General features: G+C 45.5%; 1 protein-coding gene across 5 annotated transcripts in view; it reads right to left on the bottom strand.

Annotated features, from left to right (window-relative positions):
- ARHGAP32 (Rho GTPase activating protein 32) overlaps window positions 1-20,553 on the bottom strand; it is a 176,578-nt gene that overhangs the window by 100,544 nt on the left and 55,481 nt on the right. For all 5 annotated transcript variants that reach the window (XM_031599737.2, XM_090123405.1, XM_031599735.2 and 2 more), the window contains one exon: window positions 10,016-10,124. In XM_031599737.2, the coding sequence (XP_031455597.2) occupies window positions 10,016-10,123 (108 nt within the window). In that variant the 5' untranslated portion in view covers window position 10,124. Of the gene's footprint in view, window positions 1-10,015; window positions 10,125-20,553 lie in introns of those variants that run through there.

Genomic DNA, 20,553 nt, shown 5'->3' with positions numbered 1-20,553 from the left:
CACTGGCATATCTAATACTGGAAAGCAAGGGCAGTCTGCTGTGTGGCCAAGAATCCCCATCCCAAACTGCAGGAGCTGCCCAGTAGGGAAACTCTGAATCCTGGCTGCGTTCGTTCTTAATCCCGTGTCTAAGAAATCTGTATTCAATAAAGAAGATGCTTTGATGTGTATCATTTTTTCAGTTCAGGACTTCTAATTCCATTTTTCACATTCCCTGTCACTGCTGAATTGTTCTACGCAGCCCTCACCGCACGGCATGGTGAGCATGGAATTATTATTCTCTTTCAGAAGACCACACAGGATGCGCTTTTTCTGCTCCCAACTCCTCCCCTCCAAGGGAAAAAAAAGTAAGAGAAAACTTTTAAGCACTGCCATGGGCTGGCAAACGAAGGGAAACCTCTCATTCCTGAGCTCCAGCGTTACAGGCGTTCATCCACAGCACCCATTTACCATAGTTTGAAGGATCAGCCTCAGCAGAACAAAGCTCAAGTTCTTAACTATTCACGTCCTGCTTTCTCACATCAAGTCTGCTAGCTCAGATAGGCAGGAAGAGCCTCCCCAGCTCACATGTAAAGCAGCTAATTTGGTGAATGGAATCCAAGGCACAGAGTAAGCAACTTGGCAGCAGGCTGACCCTGCTCTGGCAGCGCTATTGTGACCGTGAACAAAACTCACCTCGTAAAGCTGGCAGATTTTATGTCATGATGGGATTTAAGTGGGCTTTAAAAAGACGCATGGACTTGCAGATGAATCAAATGCACCCAAAGAACGACAGTTATTTCCAGCAAAGCAGCCTTACGCTTCTATATTCTTTCATTGCTAGCACTTGTTTCAAAGACAAAAACGGATGCACTGAGCAAAAACGAGTGGTTGGCTACCGAGGACAGCATCAGCATGATAACTACCTGAGAGCTTTAAGGCTGTGTGGCTATAGGCAAGCAGCAGTGAGTGCCTCATTGCCATTCACAAAGAGCTCAGCCCAGGGAGCTGCACGTACAGCACACAGCCCCATAGAATGGTTTCTGGCTGAGGAATGTACTTTAAGAACAAAAATCCCACATACAATATGCGTGGGAAAGGCAGCCAGGGTTAGAGTCCTCCTTCTGTACAGCTCACAAAATAAATTTTAGAAGAAAGCCAGGGAAAAGAGAGCATCCAACAAGCACAACACTTTCCTTCCCATTCCTTGTTGGCTTGAAAAATTCCACCCCAAAAACCCCTTACCCTGTTTGATGCACTATTTCCACAGCCTATTGTTTCACAGAGGGAGGAGGGGGTCCTAATCACAGCTTACTCATAAAGGACCTGCAGGGCTTTGGGTGCCAGAATGCAATTGCTCACAGCACAAAAAACTTGAGAGATTAATTCAGGCTGAACCCAGCCAATGCCACTCCTCAGTCCCCCGGCCATACGCAGTAATGTAAATAATGTAAATAACAATGCTGCACTGCATTATGGTACGGGTACAAATCTGCTTAGAAGCCAAAGAATTTTCCCACTGCATGGAAGAAACATTGGAAGGCAGAAAAAACAGCAGGCTGACAGTTAACCCAATAGATCAGGAGTCAGTGGAGTTAATGGGAATTCATATTTATGCATGTAAAACCAGCCCGGGCTCAGCTTATAAAAGAGCCAGTTCTAATGGCATAAAAGACATAACTGCTATATGATCCACTCATTTTGCAAACCCTTATAATAATACAGCAATGTGAGGAATGCGCCTGTTTGTAACATGCAATTTATACCATTGCTATCCACAAACCTCACAGCCCACGAGAACAAAAGGGTCACCCAGTCACTGCGCCCCAATGGGGGCTGGGGATCCCACACCACTCCAGGGCCTTCAGCCAGAGGAGCCACTGAGCAGAGCTGACACAAGCATTTCTGCACTCATATCCGAGGTTGAAAGGCTGTTGATGTAGTCTACCTAGACTCCAGCAAAGCCTTTGGCATGGTCTCTCACAGTATCCTATGGCTGCCCGTGGCTTGGACAGTTTTACCCTCCGTTGGGTAAGGAACTGGCTGGAGGGCCGTGCTCAATGGGTGGTGGTCAATGGAGTGAAGTCCAGCTGGAGACCCGTTTCAAGTGGTGTCTGTCCCCCAGGGGTGGGTGCTGGGGCCCATCCTGTTTAATATCTTTATTGATGACTTAGATGAAGGGACTGAGTGTACCCTGAGTACGTTTGCAGATGACACCAAGCTGGGAGGTGGTGTCGATCGTAGGGAGGCCCTTCAGAGGGACTTAGATAGGCTGGATCACTGGGCTAAGGTGAATGGGATGAGGTCCAACACGGCCAAGTGCTGGGTCCTGCATTTGGCCATAACAACCCCATGTAGTGCTACAGGCTTGGTTGGGTGAGTGTGAAGAGGAAAGGGACCTGGGGGTGTTGGTTGATGCTCGGCTGAACATGAGCCAGCAGTGTGCCCAGGTGGCCAAGAGGGCCAATGGCATCCTGGCCTGCATTAGAAATAGTGTGGCCATGGAACGTGTCCAGAGAAGGGCAACGAAGCTGGTGGGGGGTCTGGAGCACAAGTCCTATGAGGAGCGGCTGAGGGAGCTGGGATTGTTTAGTTTGGAGAAGAGGAGGCTCAGGGGAGACCTCATTGCACCCTACAACTTCCTGAAGGGAGGGTGTGATGAAAAAGGGTCTGGCCTCTTCTCCCAGGCAACAAACAGGACCCAAGGAAATGATCAGAAGTTGTACCAGAGGAGGTTTAGGTTGGACATTAGGAGACACTTTTTCTCTCAGAGGGTGGTCAGGCACTGGAACGGCCGCACAGGGAGGTGGTGGAGTCGCCGTCCCTGGCGCCTGGATGAGGAGCTATGAGATCTGTTTTAGCAGCTTGTGGTACTAATAGGAACGGGAAGGCGGTTGGACTGGATGATCTTGCAGGTTGTTTCCAACCTTGTGGTTCTACGAGGTGACAGTGAGCTGCAGCTCATGCCACATGGGTCAGAACAGGACACAGCACTGGCACAGGGTGAGTGCAGAGCTCCTCCCCACTGCACACAACAGGGATGAGCCCAAGGATCCTTTACTGCCTTCATACAATTATTAGGTAAACGCTAACGGGAGCATTCACAAAACTGGCCACTGCATTCCTGTGCCACTTTTGTCTGTTTAAGTTGTCATTATACCCCAGGACTGTAGAAGAAGAAATACTTGTGACATGTAAAAACACAAGCCAAACGTCTCATTGGTGAGATGCTGTATTCAGTGCATTGGATTCACTTTGAGACAAACAGATATGCAAAATATAAGGTCAGTGTGCCTGAAAACTGGTGAACATGGCCATCAGATGCTGAATCATTCTTCCTTTGCAAAATGCTGCATACACTGGATTTTAAAACAAATTTGGAAAATGTGATGTTTTCCCACAGGTCAACACTGTACTGCATACACTGTGAAGAGAGAAAACATAACTGAAAGCATAGCATTACCAACAAAAATTAAATGATTACTGTAAATTAGTTCTTACTGTCAAAAATGCAGTATCCATTCCGGCTTAATCAAACTCATATAATTGGCAAACCCAAATGGAAGTCAATGTGCCAATTAAGTGATTGTCCCTCATTGCAAAGACTCCCAGGGACAAACGCATGCTGGGAGTAAACCTGTGAAACACAAAGGACTCCAACCAAGAGCAGAGAGAGGGAAAGGACCATATGCAGCAACACAACACCTTGCCAACAGCTTCACAAGTGAAAAAGCATTTGATTCATGCAGCAATAATAAAGAAAACAAGTGACGTGAACTGAAAGCGAAATGGAGGTGATGGGTTTGATGCCAGACCAGAACTGTTTTGACTGAAGTATTATTACAGCCTGGTGGCAGCTTGGTGTGCTGTAAGGAACACTTGTCACACACCCAGGCCTATATTATCCATACCACCTGAAATCCCACCTCCAGCCCATCGTTATTCCTTGTTTCCTGATTGCTCTGCTGCAATCGCCCCTGGTGACCTCAATGCCACACAGCAGTGGGGTGCTGGACAGGAAAGCCATATTAGGGTTTGGGTAAGATGAGATCCAGCCTTGCCAACAATGGCAAACCAAGCCCCAGAGCCTCCTCTAGCACAGAGCCAGCCTCCAGCTTTAAGGTAATGTTTTCCATTACGCTGAAGTAACTCTTAGGACTGGGAGCCAGAAGCTGAGTGCTGCAGCATCCAGGAGGGCAAACAGTTCAAGCCCAATCCTGGTGCATCATCCAAGCCATTCAAAAAGCCAACAGAAAAGCAGAATCGTGGTTTTGTAACTACTGAAATGTTTCCATACACCTAAAAGCTTCAAAATGTTAAAGAACCTGCAGGTAGGCGTTAAGAGCTCAACAGAAATAACTAAAGAAACACAAATAAAGAAATTCTGCACAGAAACTCCACATATCCCCATCCTCTGCATCTACCCTTGCAGAAGTCACAGCCAAGATCCGGGGCAGCTCTAGGATAAGGACTGTGCAAAGAATGAGAACCAAGCCCAGCTCTAACAAGAGTGACATCTTCCTTGAAACCTTAACAATCCACCAAACTCTACACGGTTTTCTAAATTGCGTTTAAAATTAGTTTTCTCCTCACTCCTGTCCCACATTTAAGAGAGTGATATATTGAGGTCTCATTAAAAAGCCTACGTTACCCTGACAAACCACACTATGTTACCTCACCCAGTATCAAACACTGAGAACACTACAGTTCTCAGAATCCATCCGAACAGATCTAAGAACAAGGATCATTACAGGGACTTCATGCAGACAAATCTAACCCCTGTGCCATTTGGAGGCTTGCATTTCTCCTTAAAAAATTCCACCAGCATAAGCTAAATGGGATGGTGACTGCCAGCTGTCTGCCTGCTTTTTTAAGTTACTCACTTGCCAGATTCATGGATTGTCAGTGGTTTCCTATTGTAACTTAGAGGTTCCTGCATCGCTCTTCTAGGCAACCTGGTTACAAACCAGTAACACTTGGGGATACTGAGGTCACCTTCTTAATAACCTCATCACTAATTGCACCTCCAGATCCCCAAAACAACTGCTGAGAGGTGTGGGACGGGAAGCCCCTGGACACATCCAGAAGGGATGTACTTCTGAAGGATGCCCCGTGGACGCTCTGTAGGATGAGCCCAGCTGGAAGGATCATCACCAGCACTCTGCTCAGGGCAACGTGGATCCAAATCCCTCAGGAAATAAACCCACCACAGCTTTAGGGACTGGAAGATGTGACAGACACTGCAGAAAAAGCCACCTTGTTCAGAAACATATGTCGTGTATATATATATAAAAGAAATCCTATTTCCAGTTTTGGACTCGGTACATTCACCTTATCTCCAGTGCAGGTCTGCCTGCTGGCTTAGTGCAGCTCCAGGTGCTATCATTCTGTGGCAGCACCATTTGAAAGGAGCACACGAATAATGAGTTCCACATTCGTTTCACTCTTTTAATTCTGCTTCCCCACAAAATTCTGACAAAATCCTGCTACAGGGAGAGGCAGCTTTTATAGCACAGCAACCCTGCACCCACAGTGAGGTGCTGAGAGCAAGTCAGATGGTCAATGACAGAAGGTAAATGCAAAATTAAGTACAACTATCGGATAACACTGAAGTTAATGACAGGCTGAGGACAGCTGTTTTGTAGGTTTGTGTGAGAAATCTTATTTAAAGGCTCTCTTTCACAACTTTATTTCTTCTAGCAATAGAAACAGAGCACTCTTCAGTTCCTTACAAGGGAAGGATGCTCCTTTCCTGTATGGTAACATAACCAGCTCAGAGAAACGTTAGAAAATCCATATGCTGCAGCATCACTTGGCTCAAACGCGGCTTTTTTGTCCTCAGAGCCCACAAGTATTTCACAAAGAAAGTCAGTATCACCAACTGCATCTTTCAAAATGGAGCAGAGAGAAAGAAAAAGGGCACGTGTGAAGGTTAGCCAGCAGTGCAGTGGGACCTGGGGGCTGAGACATGAGGAAAATGGTGCAGATAATATTACTAAATTCTAAAAATAGAGATATAATCAGAGGCTGCTACAAAATATAGCAATCCTTGAGGACTGGTCATGAAGTTGTGTTATGACCTAACTCCTACGAAGTCTGTCCATCCAGTGCTGCATCTCAGTCAGTCTGGTTCTCGATCTGGCTCAGGATTATAGAGCTCCTATGAAGCTGCAGGAGCCACCCAAAGTACCCAAAGCAACCAGATCTCCCCAAGAAAACCACCTGCCTTTGTGCTAAACTACAAAGAACAGCAGCTGAAAGTACAAATTAGAATCCTATAAAGGACAAAAAAAAAAACTCAGATGCCCACAATTAGCCAACAAGGATGGAAATATTAAAAATAGAGTTTCTGTCCTATCCAATATTCAGAGAACAGGAGGACATTCAACCTCTTTAGAAAGTCCTTCAGTTTATTTCTTGTTAAGAAGCAGGTTTGGAAACAAAGCACTCACATAAATTAATAATAAGCACTTCCAAGCACAGTGCAGATAAAAGAGGGAGGGAAGGAAGGGAAGGAGATGCTCACCTAACCGTGAATGCATAAAGCACCTTTCCCAGAGTACAAAAGCATGTAGAGAGGCAAAGTTCGAGAGACAACTGAATGAGCATCACAGATCTGTCTGTTGTGTCAGGGTTTCCCAAGCTCTTTGCACTGTTGCTAGTCTCAGCAGTTCCTCACCTGGCAAAGTGTGACATTCATTCCAAGTGACAAAGCCTGGCACCCAGTTGGGTCTCCAGCTGTCTACAACGAGAAGCAATGGAGAACAGAAAACAGCACAGCTACATCCAAAGCCCTTACAGCCTCCATTAACCAAAGGCTGAAACAACGAGCGACAACAAAACTTGTCTGCAGCTTCAACAACTAAGCAGAAAATGAGTTTATTATGCAACTATGAGAAACTCACATAGCATGTAAGGAGCAAACTACAGGAAAGGACCAAACCTGAGCCTGCCAAGAATGCAAAGCGAAGAGAGCAAGGAAGGAAGGGCCATGATTAAAATGATCAGGAAAGGAACAAATACAGCAGATTCACTGGTTAAGCAAAAAGTCCAACAAGACAGTGTTAATGCTCAGCAGGAAAGCATCCTGTAGGTCTCACCTTCTGAGTGGCCATTAGGCAGAGGTTGAAAATGGAACTTTGATTCACTTAACACAGAAAACACGAGCAAGTGAGGCTTTTATGTCCATCTACAACGTATTCTAATGTGCATGAAGTCAGAACACCACAAGCACAAATCCTAGCCATTGTAACTACAAGCTCAGTCTTTAACACTCAGCCCTACGCTCTACCACACCAAATCACTGTGCAGCAAATCTCAGACCTGAATTTCCTTGGGAAAAAAAAACACCCAACCAACTACAACAATCACAGAATCATAGTTGGAAAAGACCTTAAAGATCATCAAGTCCAAATGCAACCCAACCATACTACCCTAACTCTAACAAATACAATACCCTAAGTACCCTAATTCTAATAAATGAAGTATGCTAGCTGACTTGTGTCACAGGTGGAGACTGAATTAGACATAACACTCCTGAGACACTCCTGGAGGTCACAGACAGCACTGTGTCAGACTGTGACCTGCACGAGCCCTGGCTGTGCAGTGTGAAGAAGCTCCACGCTCTGGGGCTGCAGCACGCACTGCTGGCTGAGTAACACTGATGAGAACAGGCAGTGCCCTCACACATGCAGTGCTCTCACACACGCAGCATCACTGAGATCTGCTGGCCAACGCAGAGAGAAGGAAAGAAAAAATACCTGCAGATAGAGAAAAAAATCATACCCAGGAAGAGACAACTGCTAAAAGTCAGAACTAACAGCAGAGAAGCATGGAGTTGAGCAGAACAAGAGGTACAGAAGGATACCAGAAGGCCAAATGTTAGAGAGCCCAGAGCTCTGTCTTGGTTTGGGGTTTTTTGTCCTGAAAATGGAATTTGAAACAAAATACCATCATTGTGTTACAGAAGGTTTGATAGTGCTTCTAAAGCAGTACAAACACTTGGTTGTCTTATTTAACACTAAAATAAATACCTGTCTTATAGTGAGGGTACACATCTTAACTATGCATAATGAACATTTCACCCAAAATGTTCTTCATCTGATCCAGCCAGATATTAATGGTGCTTTAAACCTTAAATAATTCCTTGGGATGAACATTCATGTTCCACTGGGCTCTCGATGTTCTGTTTGCTCTATCTGTCTTGCTGGATTCTTCCACGGCTTTGTGAGTCGCACTGATTCACTTAAACCATCCCTCAGAAAGGCTTGTTCAGCCTGTGAAAGTAAGCTGAGTTGAAATGCATGCTCTCTCACTGTAGGGCACAGTGTAAAGGTTGGGTGCTTTGCATCCTTCCTTTGAAAGGTCATTCAGGAAGGTGCTGCTGCAGGAAACACAAATGCATACGTGACAAGGTTGATGCTTCCAGACAAAGAAGCATCTCAGGTCTTCTATGGGAGCATTAGGAATCCCATGTTGTCACATAAAGACTGAGAGAACCTAAAGGAATATGTCTGCTGTGATGTTTCCAACACAGAGTTTCAGTCTCATTTCACTGCACTGTTGATACTAAATCACAGCCATACAACTTACACCTTCAAATTATGTGCTGCTGCTAATAACAGTCGTCATTAAGGCGTGCTATGTACTATAGAATGTCATCATAGGTCTGTGTGAGAATCCCAGCCGTGGAGATACTGGCACATGCAGTAATGCTGCAGTGAAACAGCTCTACCATTATTCAACAGCACTGCAGTTCCAAAGGGAAAAGGACAAACACAAATTATTTACTGAGTAACAGTGAAAACTGTTTCTCCTCTCACATCTCCCCCAAAAAGTTGGAGGTTTATCCACAAAGGCTCTGAGCTCTCTCCCCTTACCCAAGCTTAAGAAAGAACCAGCTCAGCTTGGATTTCCCATACAGCGCCTGGGCTTCTCTGCAAACCCTCAGCCCCATACATCACATGGCTCTGACTGCCCTTGCAGTACAGCTAAACCCAGCCCATCTCTCATGCTGCTGCGAGTCAGGAGCAGAAAACATATGGCTTTTCCAGATGCTCTGCCACTGCCACACGATGTGATGCAAAGGAAAAACTGTCACTGGTCTCACATCACAGAAAGTAATCTCAGCCATGCAGTTGGCTGCCCCAGCAGGAGCAGCAATCCCACCCATGAACATTCAGATCCTCCCCCTGTCCAAGCTCTGTGGCAGAATGCAATTTCCTCTTCTGCTTAATATGCTAATGAAGCAATTTAGAATATATGGAAATAACAAGCAAGAATAGGACATCTGGACAGTTCTGTACTGAGGCAAGGCAGGTCAAGTGTCTGTGAGGTAAGATAACTTCACCAAACCACCTAATCAGATTGCCTAATTTGGCTGCTAAATGAAGTAACAATCTCCTGTCTGAGCTCGGCAAATCCTAGAGGAGCTGGGAGAAGAGGAGGTGAAGGCAGAGTGAGGTGCTCCACTCATTTGTTTAAAAAGGAAACAAATCAATCAGGATAGTGCAGAAGTCTGCAGCCCACAGCCCACTTGCAGTGTCGTGATAAGGATGAGAGCAGCACCTTTGCGCTTGCTTTTCTGCAATTCCTTTCAGGTTAGCTTTTAGGCTAACATTTCACTGCTGTAGACTTTGCCAGCATTCTGCTAAAATCACATTCTTCCACACTGCTGCATGCTTCAAAGAGCATGTTTTTACAAGAAGTTCCCTTCATGCTCCAAAGTCTTGCCGAAAACGAGGTTAATGCAGACTGAAAATCGTTGTGACATTGTGGACCTTTTAATTGCTTACCAGCCCTGCTTTGGGGCACGTATTAATAGGGCAGAAGCGTTATGCGTGCTCCTTCTCCCTCCCCTTGACAAAGCGCCAGAGGAAGGGAAGTATTTTGGTCTCACTGAAACTACTACACAACCCATTTAAAAAGCCGGAATTCGCAGAGGAAGAATCAAAGCAGAATATAAAACACGAGAGCCAGCAGTGCCGATTATTCAGAACAAAAGCCACGCATACAAAAACGCAGCCAGGCGTTTTACCATAGCGCTGAGGGTCTCCTCCCAGTCCGGCCTCTCTCGGGGATGGATGCTTCTCTGAAGCTCTGGCACGAAGTCATCTTCTTCTGAATGTAAAGAGGACTTCATCATTCTGAAAAGGAGGACAGACAGGTTTGATACGCGGACATCTTCACAGGTCTGAAAGCACTGAGAAACCTTCAGTCCCTTTTAACAAGCTGCTGTTTGCCCATGCAAACACCCTTAGCAGACATTGATTCCTTGGCCAATGGAAGGTGCAGCATCATCTGCTGTGGCTTCGCTAACGCAGAAGATTCAGGCAGGCTTCTCTTAGTAAATGACATTTATGGAGAGTAACCCATCTGATAATCAGTGCTACATACACAATTAAAACAAACAGCATGCTTCCTCAGCTTTAAGATTTGAAAATAAGAAGACTGAATTCACACCTTTACACTTTGCACTTTGGGTTACAAGTCAATTTACCACACACTCCTCAGGCTTACGCCAGTCCCCCCTGCATTTCCCATCAGAAATCTGTTTTCTTAATAGCCTTTCCCACCAAACCCAATGCTTTCCTTTTGACAAAAACTTCCCACAGGTCTGAAATGCTGCCAGCACTGCAGGGCTGCCCAAGGACACCGTGCCTCCTGCCTTTAGGATCCATGCACACTCTACAGCAAAAAGAGCCATTGGAATCACCCATGTGAGGTCTCAATTCAACGTTACCAAGTGGTAACAAACTTAGCAGCTGGGAAAGGGTCAGAGGAGTATGGAAGTGACCTCTGAAGCTAAAGGGATGTCAGTGTAAGGATGGGCTGCCTGCTTCTTGCTACAATTTATCCTGAAGGAAAGGCAGGAGGAAAAGAGCTGGGAGCAGAGCAGAAATGAAACAAAACCCTGGAGCTACGCTGCTGAGAGGAGGAGGTTTCTGAGCTCATATGGCTTCACTTAAAGATAAGCTAGGAATATTGTATACATGGATATCCACTGCCCACTGGCATAAAGCATGGACACGTTCTGTAAACATTAAGGGACAAATGAAACTGAAGAACCCTCTCTGTTCCATACAGCCCACACTTGGCTATTTCACGGGAGCTGTAATTGACTGGAAATTCACTACAATTTAATATGACCCTTAATGACAGAAATGCCACTGTATTTGAAATGCCACTTCTTCAGCTGCTCGGCAGCTCTCTGTGCCCATCAAACAACAGCCGACACCGTTCCATTAATCACAGCTCTGCCTGCACAGAGGTCATTAAGCAATCTCTCTTCAGATGACTGAATCCTTCTTTGGTGTAAATTGAGAATCAAATGTACTGGAACAAATGTTTACAGGACGTTTCGCAGAAGGCACAGCTCTCTTTCACACCCATTCTTTCAAGTCCTCTACTAAGTCAGGTCTATGGACTTCAAGTCAGAGCTCGTACATCTGCACATGGCACAACTCTATCAAGAAACACCTGATGCCCATTTCCATGCTCTCAACCCCCAGTCTGCTAACTGCCATTCATTGCAGCACTTGCCTACCTGCTTACAAGGAACCAAAGCCCATCGGTGCTGCCCTGCAGCCACAGCCCCGCACTGCTGGCAGTGGGTGAGCACTGCAGGACAGCTCACATCCCACCTGCCGAGTGGCAGATATGATAAATGCTACCCACTGCATGCCAGGGCCCTGATGCCACCTGACTGCTGACTGATGGTTCTCCTCCGGGACAACACGAGGCACTGACAAATTACATCCAGAGATGCCTGATGGTTTCAAAGCCATGCAATAGCATGGAAGCACCAGGCACTCTGAACACCAGACCCCTCATATCACACAGATAATTGTCTGCCTGACAGATACTCATTTCAGACCGGCTATATATTTTTTTTAAATTAAATGCCAAGCCTGATCTTTAGGCTGCACTCCTCCCATGGGACACTGGGCAGCATTCCCTGCTGCTTCTCCTTCAAATGACTTTTCTTACTGACCTCAATTTAGGAGGCAAGAGCTGACGATAACTGATTTATTCATTTATTTATTATTTATACAGCACTGCTGTTGTGCCGGGAGGTTTCTCAGCCCACAGAAAAGCACAGCTCTGCCCCATGGAAGTGATGATTCAAAAGGATTTAGAGCTCCACAGAAAGCGATGCTTTCTGAGATATGAATTCTACCCGAAAAGCCAAATTTAAATAAGGCCTTTGCTGACACAAATCTATGCTTAAAATCAACGAGCTTCAAACATTATCTGATAAAAATGGGTATTTATGTCACTCAAATAATTTGCACAAAAAAAAAAGCCAGAATAACACAGACTTTATCAGGGCGCTAACAACGCTCTGCAGATTAATCTTTGCATTGCTTGCAGGGAACTGTGCATGCACTTGGCTCATCTTCCTTGCTCCTAGCAAACACGTTTGTCTTCCATGAGCACTCTTCAGTTTTGACGCTATTAACAGATACTGCTCAAGAGAGGGGCGAAGAGCAGAGGCAGCAGGCAGCAACCAGAACAGAATCGTGATGTGCTGCTGCAAGTTCAAGAGGCAGTGCTTTATGGGCACCACTGTGAGGATTAGCAAAATATTTTGCAGACAGATGAGATCTGGGATTGCTTTAAGCTCCAAGAATTCACTACAGGTGAAGCACAATGCAAAACCCCTCAATCCAGTGCATAGTAAACTTAAAGAGCAAATGTAACAACAGCCTGGATGCAGCATCCCTGTCCGTCCCCATGCAAGAAAGTAATGTTTCCAGGGTTTCATTCTCCCAGTCACAGCATGGAAAGGTATTTCAACAATCAACAGAAAGATACCTTTAAAACCTCTTCAGAGGGTTTAAAAGAAACTTGCTCAAGACAAGGAGTCATAGAATCACAGAATGGCCTGGGTTAAAAAGGACCTCAAAGATCATCCAGTTCCAACCCCCTGCTATGTGCAGGGTCACCAACCAGCAGCCCAGGCTGCCCAGAGCCACATCCAGCCTGGCCTTGAATGCCTGCAGGGATGGGGCATCCACAGCCTCCTTGGGCAACCTGTTCCAGCAAAGTGAGTCACAGAAATACAGAGAAAAAACATATCAGGAATTGGAGTCATATCAGAAATTGGTCAACATACAATATCTGACACAAAATTAAGGCAGCTTTTCACTACAGACAGCCCTTACCACCACAAGGAAAGGCAACACCTAGGAAACAAGAACTGAGATGCGGCATAAAGCATATAAACACCTGGACAAGAAATTTGGAATCTAGGGAGAAACATCAGCACGTCTTTATTTCTGGCCTCAAACTTACACCATAAAAAAAAGATCTGTGCCATCATGAAAGAGATAGGGGGGAAAAAATGAACCAGGAAACACCCACCCTCCGCCAACCCCATTTCCCAAGCAAACTCTATATCCATGAAATTAAAATAATACAGTGGAAAGGAACAAATAATCACGCAATATGGAAAGTGGAGATAGCTCGAGAGCCCCAGGGACAGTGAAACGAGATGGGAATTGAAGGCTGGCAGCGATGACCTGAAAGAGAATTTAATTTCCCATCTTTTAAATCAGCACTGTCAACACCTTGCTGATTACATTATGTCTATCTGTATTATATAACGTAGGATTTCTGAAGTCTGTCTCAAGGTTCACACAGAGCGAAGACAGAAAAGACCTCCGAGGTCAGCACACCTCGTAAATAAACAAACAGCAAATGGGATTGCATCTAATCCTTGACCACAAAATGAAAACCTGGCATAACTAAATGGTTTACTGCGATTGATTCTGCTAACTTGAAAGCTACAGTGGACACTTTTGATGTAAGTTCATTATTAGGAAGCCAAAATGGGATTGTTTGGGAAGCCACTGGGTAAGAAAAACTAATAGAGAAACACTACATTACAACAGAAGAACTACTTAAAAATCCTACAGCTCAAATATGAGCCAGCAGAAACCAATCTAAATTTCTCTGAATGACTGCACGCTACCTGTGCCAACAAGGATGCATCTGCTGCCTCATTTTAGATGTTTACATCAATGGTTTTCAGTTCCTGATTTATCAGTGATGGTCAGAGAACTGCTGGGATGGGGCAGCAGGAGCTCAGTACCAAACGTTCCTTTGTGCAGAGCAGCTGCTCAGTGAGCACAGGGCTTTCAAGGATGGTTCTGCTCTTCTGCTACAACGTGGGCAGCTTTGTGTACCCAGTGTTACCCAGCTGTGCTCTGTCTCAGCTCAGGAACACCCACTGCAAGGTACTTCAGTAAGCAGCAAGATCCCCATCCACGCTCTGCAAGGGGCTGCAATGGTGCCTAAGGGCTCTGCTGAACTTGGCTTTAGTCATTTGCATTCAGGTTTTGCAAAAGGAGGACTTCTTTGAACGCTTTATGAAAAGAATATTCAGCTTTTACGTGCTCTGAGCCACGCTCTTGGTTATTAAAGAGGTTGATTGAAAAAAAATCACAGAATCCTCATCATTCTGCATACGTTTATTATTGGACAAAACTGCTCTTTGCTTTGGCAGCAAATAAAAGGAATTGTTTTAGTAAGCGCTTGGTATTTTCTTCCAGAACACAGTGACAGTCAATTAGAAAACTTATTCTTTAAATAAGCTTCTCTTATCACTTTTGCCCTGAGTAGAATTAGGAAAACGCTCAGTTCTTAGCTTGGCTTCCTCTGGTTCGATTCAGGAACGCATGAAGGAATAAATTGTCTCTAGGGAAAAAGAGTTCTGGCCTCTCATTTACAGCTAATGAACCGCTGTAAGCAGCCCTGAAGTCTGAGCACAGAGAGGAGATGGGGAAGGATGGCTGCTTTTTGAGTTCACGCTTTCTTCTGGGCATGGTTTCATTTCATGGCTTCCTCCCTGCCCAACAAAAGCCATTCCAGTCTCCACTGGAGCCCTTAAATACCATAATACAAATCAGTAATAAAAACCATCTGTTTACAGCTAATCCAGATACGGAAAAGTTTTAAGTTTACCCCAAAATTACAAAGCGTGACCTAAACCCAGATCCAAGGACATTCATCTGGCCTCACTTCTCATTTACTTGTAGTTCAGAGGTAATGCAAAGCCATGGCAAATGTAATCCTTCCTAATCCAAACATATGCTGGAAAAACGATGCTTTCAGCACGTGAAATGACCAAGTACCATCAACTCAACAGTTGCAATTAGCCTCGTGTGCTGTTAACATGACAACTGTTCCTAACATGAAACAACACTTACGGCTTGTCTGGTCAGATAGCTGCTTTGTAGGGAAACCCCATCTCCAGCCAAACTCGTGCACAGAGCTGGGCACCTTCCACAGCAAAGCCTCCCATCCACCCAGCTCACTGCAGGCGTGGTGGGAACCACACTGTGTGAGAAACCAGGGGAGAAGAACAGCCAGAGATGAGCACTGCCAGGGGAAAGATGGGCAATGAACTCTGGGATGCCAGAACCTGACTGATCAAATAAAGAATGAAAGATAAACAAGCATAAAAAACAACTGAAGAGTAGTTCCAGCCATCCTGCCTTTAATGACTAGTTTTAAATGACCAGCTGACCCAGCATCCTATTTACAACAGCACTTCTGCTATCACTCCACACCAATGGTATCAGCAGCAGAAAAGAGGAAAATGCTCAGTTCTTTCCATGCCTATAGATCACTGCCAATATGCTGCACTGTTATTATGCCTATTGCACGGTTCTTGACCCCCTAAATTGAATTAAATGGAGATCTACAACTATAAGAAGTCATCGAGGACATGTTTGACCAGGTAGGGGTCAGATGGCCACAGTAAGTGCAAACCATACTGCAATTATTTCTGCTGTAGCAGAGAGATGTGTATTCTAAACAAGCAGGTCATTCTGAAGCTAACATAGATGGCAAAGTAAAGGAGTAATCAGGACAAAACCTGCAGCACTGCTTATCTGCTGCTTGCATTTCTGATGCACGACGTGAAGAAACAAGTGGCAGCAGTGCAAGAAATAAGAAGGGGTGACAAGTGAAAGCAGCACCTGCAGACCGTAATTAAAGGTGTTATACATTTCCCACCCTTACCTCGTGCAGAACCAATGTCAGCACGACAGACAGACCCAGTGCTGGTGTTGTTCTTCAGTTATCACAAATCAAATACTCTGCCCTCTTGGAATGATTTACAAATGTTAAATATCTTTCTCAGTGCAGAAAAAAAATAAATATACAGGAAAGAGATCATTGATCTCCAAGTTCTCAAGGATACAGCTGCAACCACTACTACCCAATCATTTTCACCTTCAACACCCACGTATGCATTTTTGGTACAAAAGCATTCGAGCTGGCACACATGTCTGCTGTGAATGGAAACCCTGCTGCTAGGTTTCCTGCTGCCACGGAGATGAATAGAGAGAGAACAATTAGCCAAGGCTTCAGTCTAATTTAGCTTTATTTTTCTTTTTGGAGGAGAGACTGAGAAATGGCATATCATAAAACAAAACATGAACTCCAAAGGCTGCAGCGAGAAGCACGAAGCTGAAATACCACATGTAACCTGCATTATAATGGCTTCTGACCTTCTGACAAGGAGGGGATGAGAAAGATCTGAACGTGCTCCTCTCAGAGACCTCCTTTTGGCTTTGACCTCCTGCCTGGTAAAACCTGGGTGGGTTTCTGCAGATGCCACCCTGCTGTGCACACACAGCTCTTCAGACTGAGTGTGGAGAACCTGGTTCATCTTAGCTTGGCAAATGCTGGAGCCAAGGACCTGAGGTTGTACAGGCACTGCAATGCTTCATCTTACAGCACACCAGGTAATCACTGCAATCAGGCAGCACGAGAAAATCCCTGAGATACTTATCCAAGCATCAACCTGATTTTAAAGACACCAAGGGAGTGAGGAGTGAACTACATACATAAGCACAGATGACCCAAATATATTCAAAAAACACAAAGGAAACCACCTTCCAAACGAACTTCACAGAGGATGAAAAACACAAAAGGTGTTGAAACTGCCTAAGCAGATGCCAACAGTGGAATGTAAGAAAAAGCAAAAGCAAACAAGGGTTTTTTTTTTGTCCCCTCTGCTACGAGATCCAATGTCAGCATTCGCACAATGCTGCTGTGTAGGAAGATTAATAATTTTTCAATGCTGACATGATGGTAGGAATAACAACTTACTGAGCACGGGGTAAATCCTGCTGTTAGGACATGTCTCACTCGCCCCAGCCACGGAGTGACAGCATGGGACCATCTGATGGAGTTCTGCTTGGAACCAGCACAGCTACAGCAAATGCAGGAGGCGAGAAGGAAGGCACACGACTGACTCAAGGCTCCAGGAAGCAAACCACACAAATGACTGTTGAGTTGTGCAATGACTCAGCAAGAAAAAAAAAAAATAATAATAATAGCAGATAGGGCAATCTTTTCCATAAGAATTAATATCTGCCATCAAAAATGATGTAAAATAAATGAAGAGAAAGAAGGGTGGAATTCTGCAAGGTCCTGTGAGCTTGGTGCACCAAGGTGCTGCTCTTTCACCTAATCAGCCATTCTTTATTGCTCCTCTGCACACCTGAGCAAGCAGAGCAGCAAACTGAGCTGGCTTAACCCCTGCTTTGCCATGCCACTGCTGGGGAGGCTGATAGCATGCTGCTCTGCAAAGACAGGCTTTGCTTTGTGAGCAGCATGATAGGAAGCCACAGCCAGCAAGTGAGCCAGGTAAGCACAGGGTGGAAAGAAAACAGCAGCCTTGGGAATGCAGCACTGCTCAGAAAGGAGCCAGGCTGGGCAGCACCAGAGGCAGCTGCTCACTCCCCCAACCTGCAAAGCCAATGAATACTGACAGGACAGACATGACACGATGCTTCTGCACGGCCGCTGCTGCTCTCCTGAGAAAGCAGCATGAAATTCGAGCTCCTGTTTTACTCCCAGGACTTTACAGGACAGCTATCCTATGCCTAATGGGGCTGAACAGCTCTTATACATCTTCCTGAAACGGCGAGATTAAATGTTATCTGTCAAACATAGATAGCATAGTCCAACCTGCCAGATGAGCAGTCACACTGTGTAGATCTCATCGCTCAGTTGGAGCACTCTTGCTTTTATTCTCCCCTTTGCAAGCCGTTTTGCAAATAGCAGCTGAAGAACGTTTAATCCCCTGCCCTTCTGCATTGCCCCTCAGCTGGAAGCAGGCTGCAGAAGCACCAAGGCATGCAGGCAGCTGCCTGCTTCACCCAGTGCTAAAGTTCAGTGAAATTTAAGCAGATGCTTACATGCTTTGCAAGGCTGGGGTAGAAAAAACAAACGTATCAGGTGGCTGATTCCAGTGTTCTTCACTTACAGACCCAATCAGGTGAAAAATACTATTCCTTATCGCTTCCTTCTTGCCTTTAAAATCTCTCCTGGCATAGTATCCCTGCTGCTATTATGCCTATATATGGGATAATAAAAGATGAGAGGATGCCAGTATCTTCTCAGAGCGGCAGCAGACAACCGAGTAACTGCTGGCAATGGCAGAGAGCTGCAAAGCCAGAGGGCAGAGGGGGGGAAAAGGGCTCAGGCAGGAAGGCCTGATATCAGCACAGGTCTCAGCACTTTGTACGGTTTCTAAATGCTTTTCTTTGCCATCACATCCTTATCCTGTCTGGGTAACACACAGCACTGTCCATCCCTGCTGCTGGGAGAAGTAAGGCTGTCCTGGGACAGGCCAAGCTGGGGCTTCATGGCTAGCACATGAAAACCCACTTATTTGCATGGCAATGGGCGATCAAGAAGGATTGTGGACTTCTGCATCAAAATAAATTACAGTTGAAAACAGGAAGTCCCAGCGAGGAGAAGGGCAGCTCCTGCAGCACAGACACCTGTGTCAACATCCATCCCCACCCTGCGCCTGGGGCAGCATTCCTGGGATTTATGGGGTCGGGAGGGGAACGCAATAAACAAGGACAATCCTGCTCAAAATTACACTCGGCCACCAAATCCACTTTGCAATCTTGCTTCAGAAAAGCCAAGTGGAATAAAGTGAAGTTTCGCCCTGAAGTAATTTTTATACTTAAGCCATATAGCTCTTCACAATTAACTTAAAATGTTCCAACAGAAAAAAGCAACATTTTGGTATCTCTGCTGGCACAAGGGTGAATAATGGACAGGAATTTATGCACTGACTGAGCCAGCAAAGCTCAAATAAAGGCCATGATCCCTGCTGCTTCCTCCCACCCAGCAGCCTGCTCCCCTAAACCAGGGACACTGATGTCACACAGCAGCCCACAAACAGCACCATAAGAGCACTGCACTTCTCCTTCCCAGCCTGCAAAGGAAGAAGGCAGCAGACACAGATAGCTGGCAGACTGCTGCCTTTCAGCCATCAGCACACGGAGTGTTAATTGTGCTGCTCAGCATGACTAAGAAACAATTCATCCCGAATCATACTGTATCATAGAAGCTGGAATATTTCACCACAAGCTTTAATTGTCCTGACTCACGCTGTCAGCAATAAAATGCCCTCTTGGGAAAATAAATAAATAGGCAAATAAAGCTTTAACTGATTTGGCAGAGTGTCTGCCAGAGAAAGCACATGGTCTGATTATTTTTAAGACACTAAAAAGGGCTGCAGGTGCAATAGGATAACCTAAATGGATGGGTGATGAACAGATTTATAGCTTTTTCCAGTCTGACATAAAACAAGGCAGCATGGATCAGCTTTTGAAAGTGTTTGTCCGAAGCACCCAGGGGTAATCTGGAAAATGAAAGCATTTCTATTACTGTGGCACTTGTGCAAAAAGATGGGATAATGAAGTGACCAGGCCAACAGACTCACCAAGGAATGAGATGTTGAAACCAGAACACATTTGTTTTAGTGCCCAGGAAAACGACTGCAAGCAGTTTTCTTCAGGTTGGTTTGTTTTCTCCTTCCACACAGTGTTCAGGATGGTGTTAGAACCAGAACGTGCAAGAGAGACTTTTCAGAGCATAGTGAATAACTCAGCAAAGAGGGAGGAATGGGAGAGGAGAAATTAAAGAAGAGGTATGAATACAGTGACCAAAGCCAGACAGATGCTCCCTCCCAGGCCACATTCCCATGAGATGATGATTGATGACAGAGATTGATGACCTTCAAGGCTCTCAGCAGGGCTCTCTGAGCATACAGTGACCGGGAATCATAGCATGGCCTGGGTTGAAAAGGACCACAATGACATCTAATTTCAACCCCCCTGCTATGTGCAGGGTCACCAACCAGCAGACCAGGCTGCCCAGAGCCACATCCAGCCTGGCCCTGAATGCATCCAGGGATGGGGCATCCATCTCTGCTCTCTTCCTCCAGTTCCCACACATGGCCAAGGGGTCCGGACCCACTCAGCCCCAACACTCAGCAATTACCCTGCTCTCTTCACCTTTCTGACTCATGACACAAGAGCGTGCACTGAACACCAGGTATCCTGCTGCTTTGCAGTGTGCTTCTTTCAGCAAACACCATTGTCTTGCTCAGGTCCCAGAATGGAAGGGTTGGTCTGGACAATAGCAGCTGTGAGCACCGCATGTTTGCTTTCTCTTTTAAGCCAACAATCACACCTTTTTTCTAGCAGGTAACACCAGGTAAGTTGCCCAGATGTACTGCCCACAAAACGCCGT

This window comes from Phasianus colchicus, chromosome 23, assembly GCF_987193195.1.
Source record: "Phasianus colchicus chromosome 23, bPhaCol1.hap1.1, whole genome shotgun sequence".
NCBI lineage: Eukaryota > Metazoa > Chordata > Aves > Galliformes > Phasianidae > Phasianus > Phasianus colchicus.
This window is presented reverse-complemented; position numbering and strand designations above follow the sequence as displayed.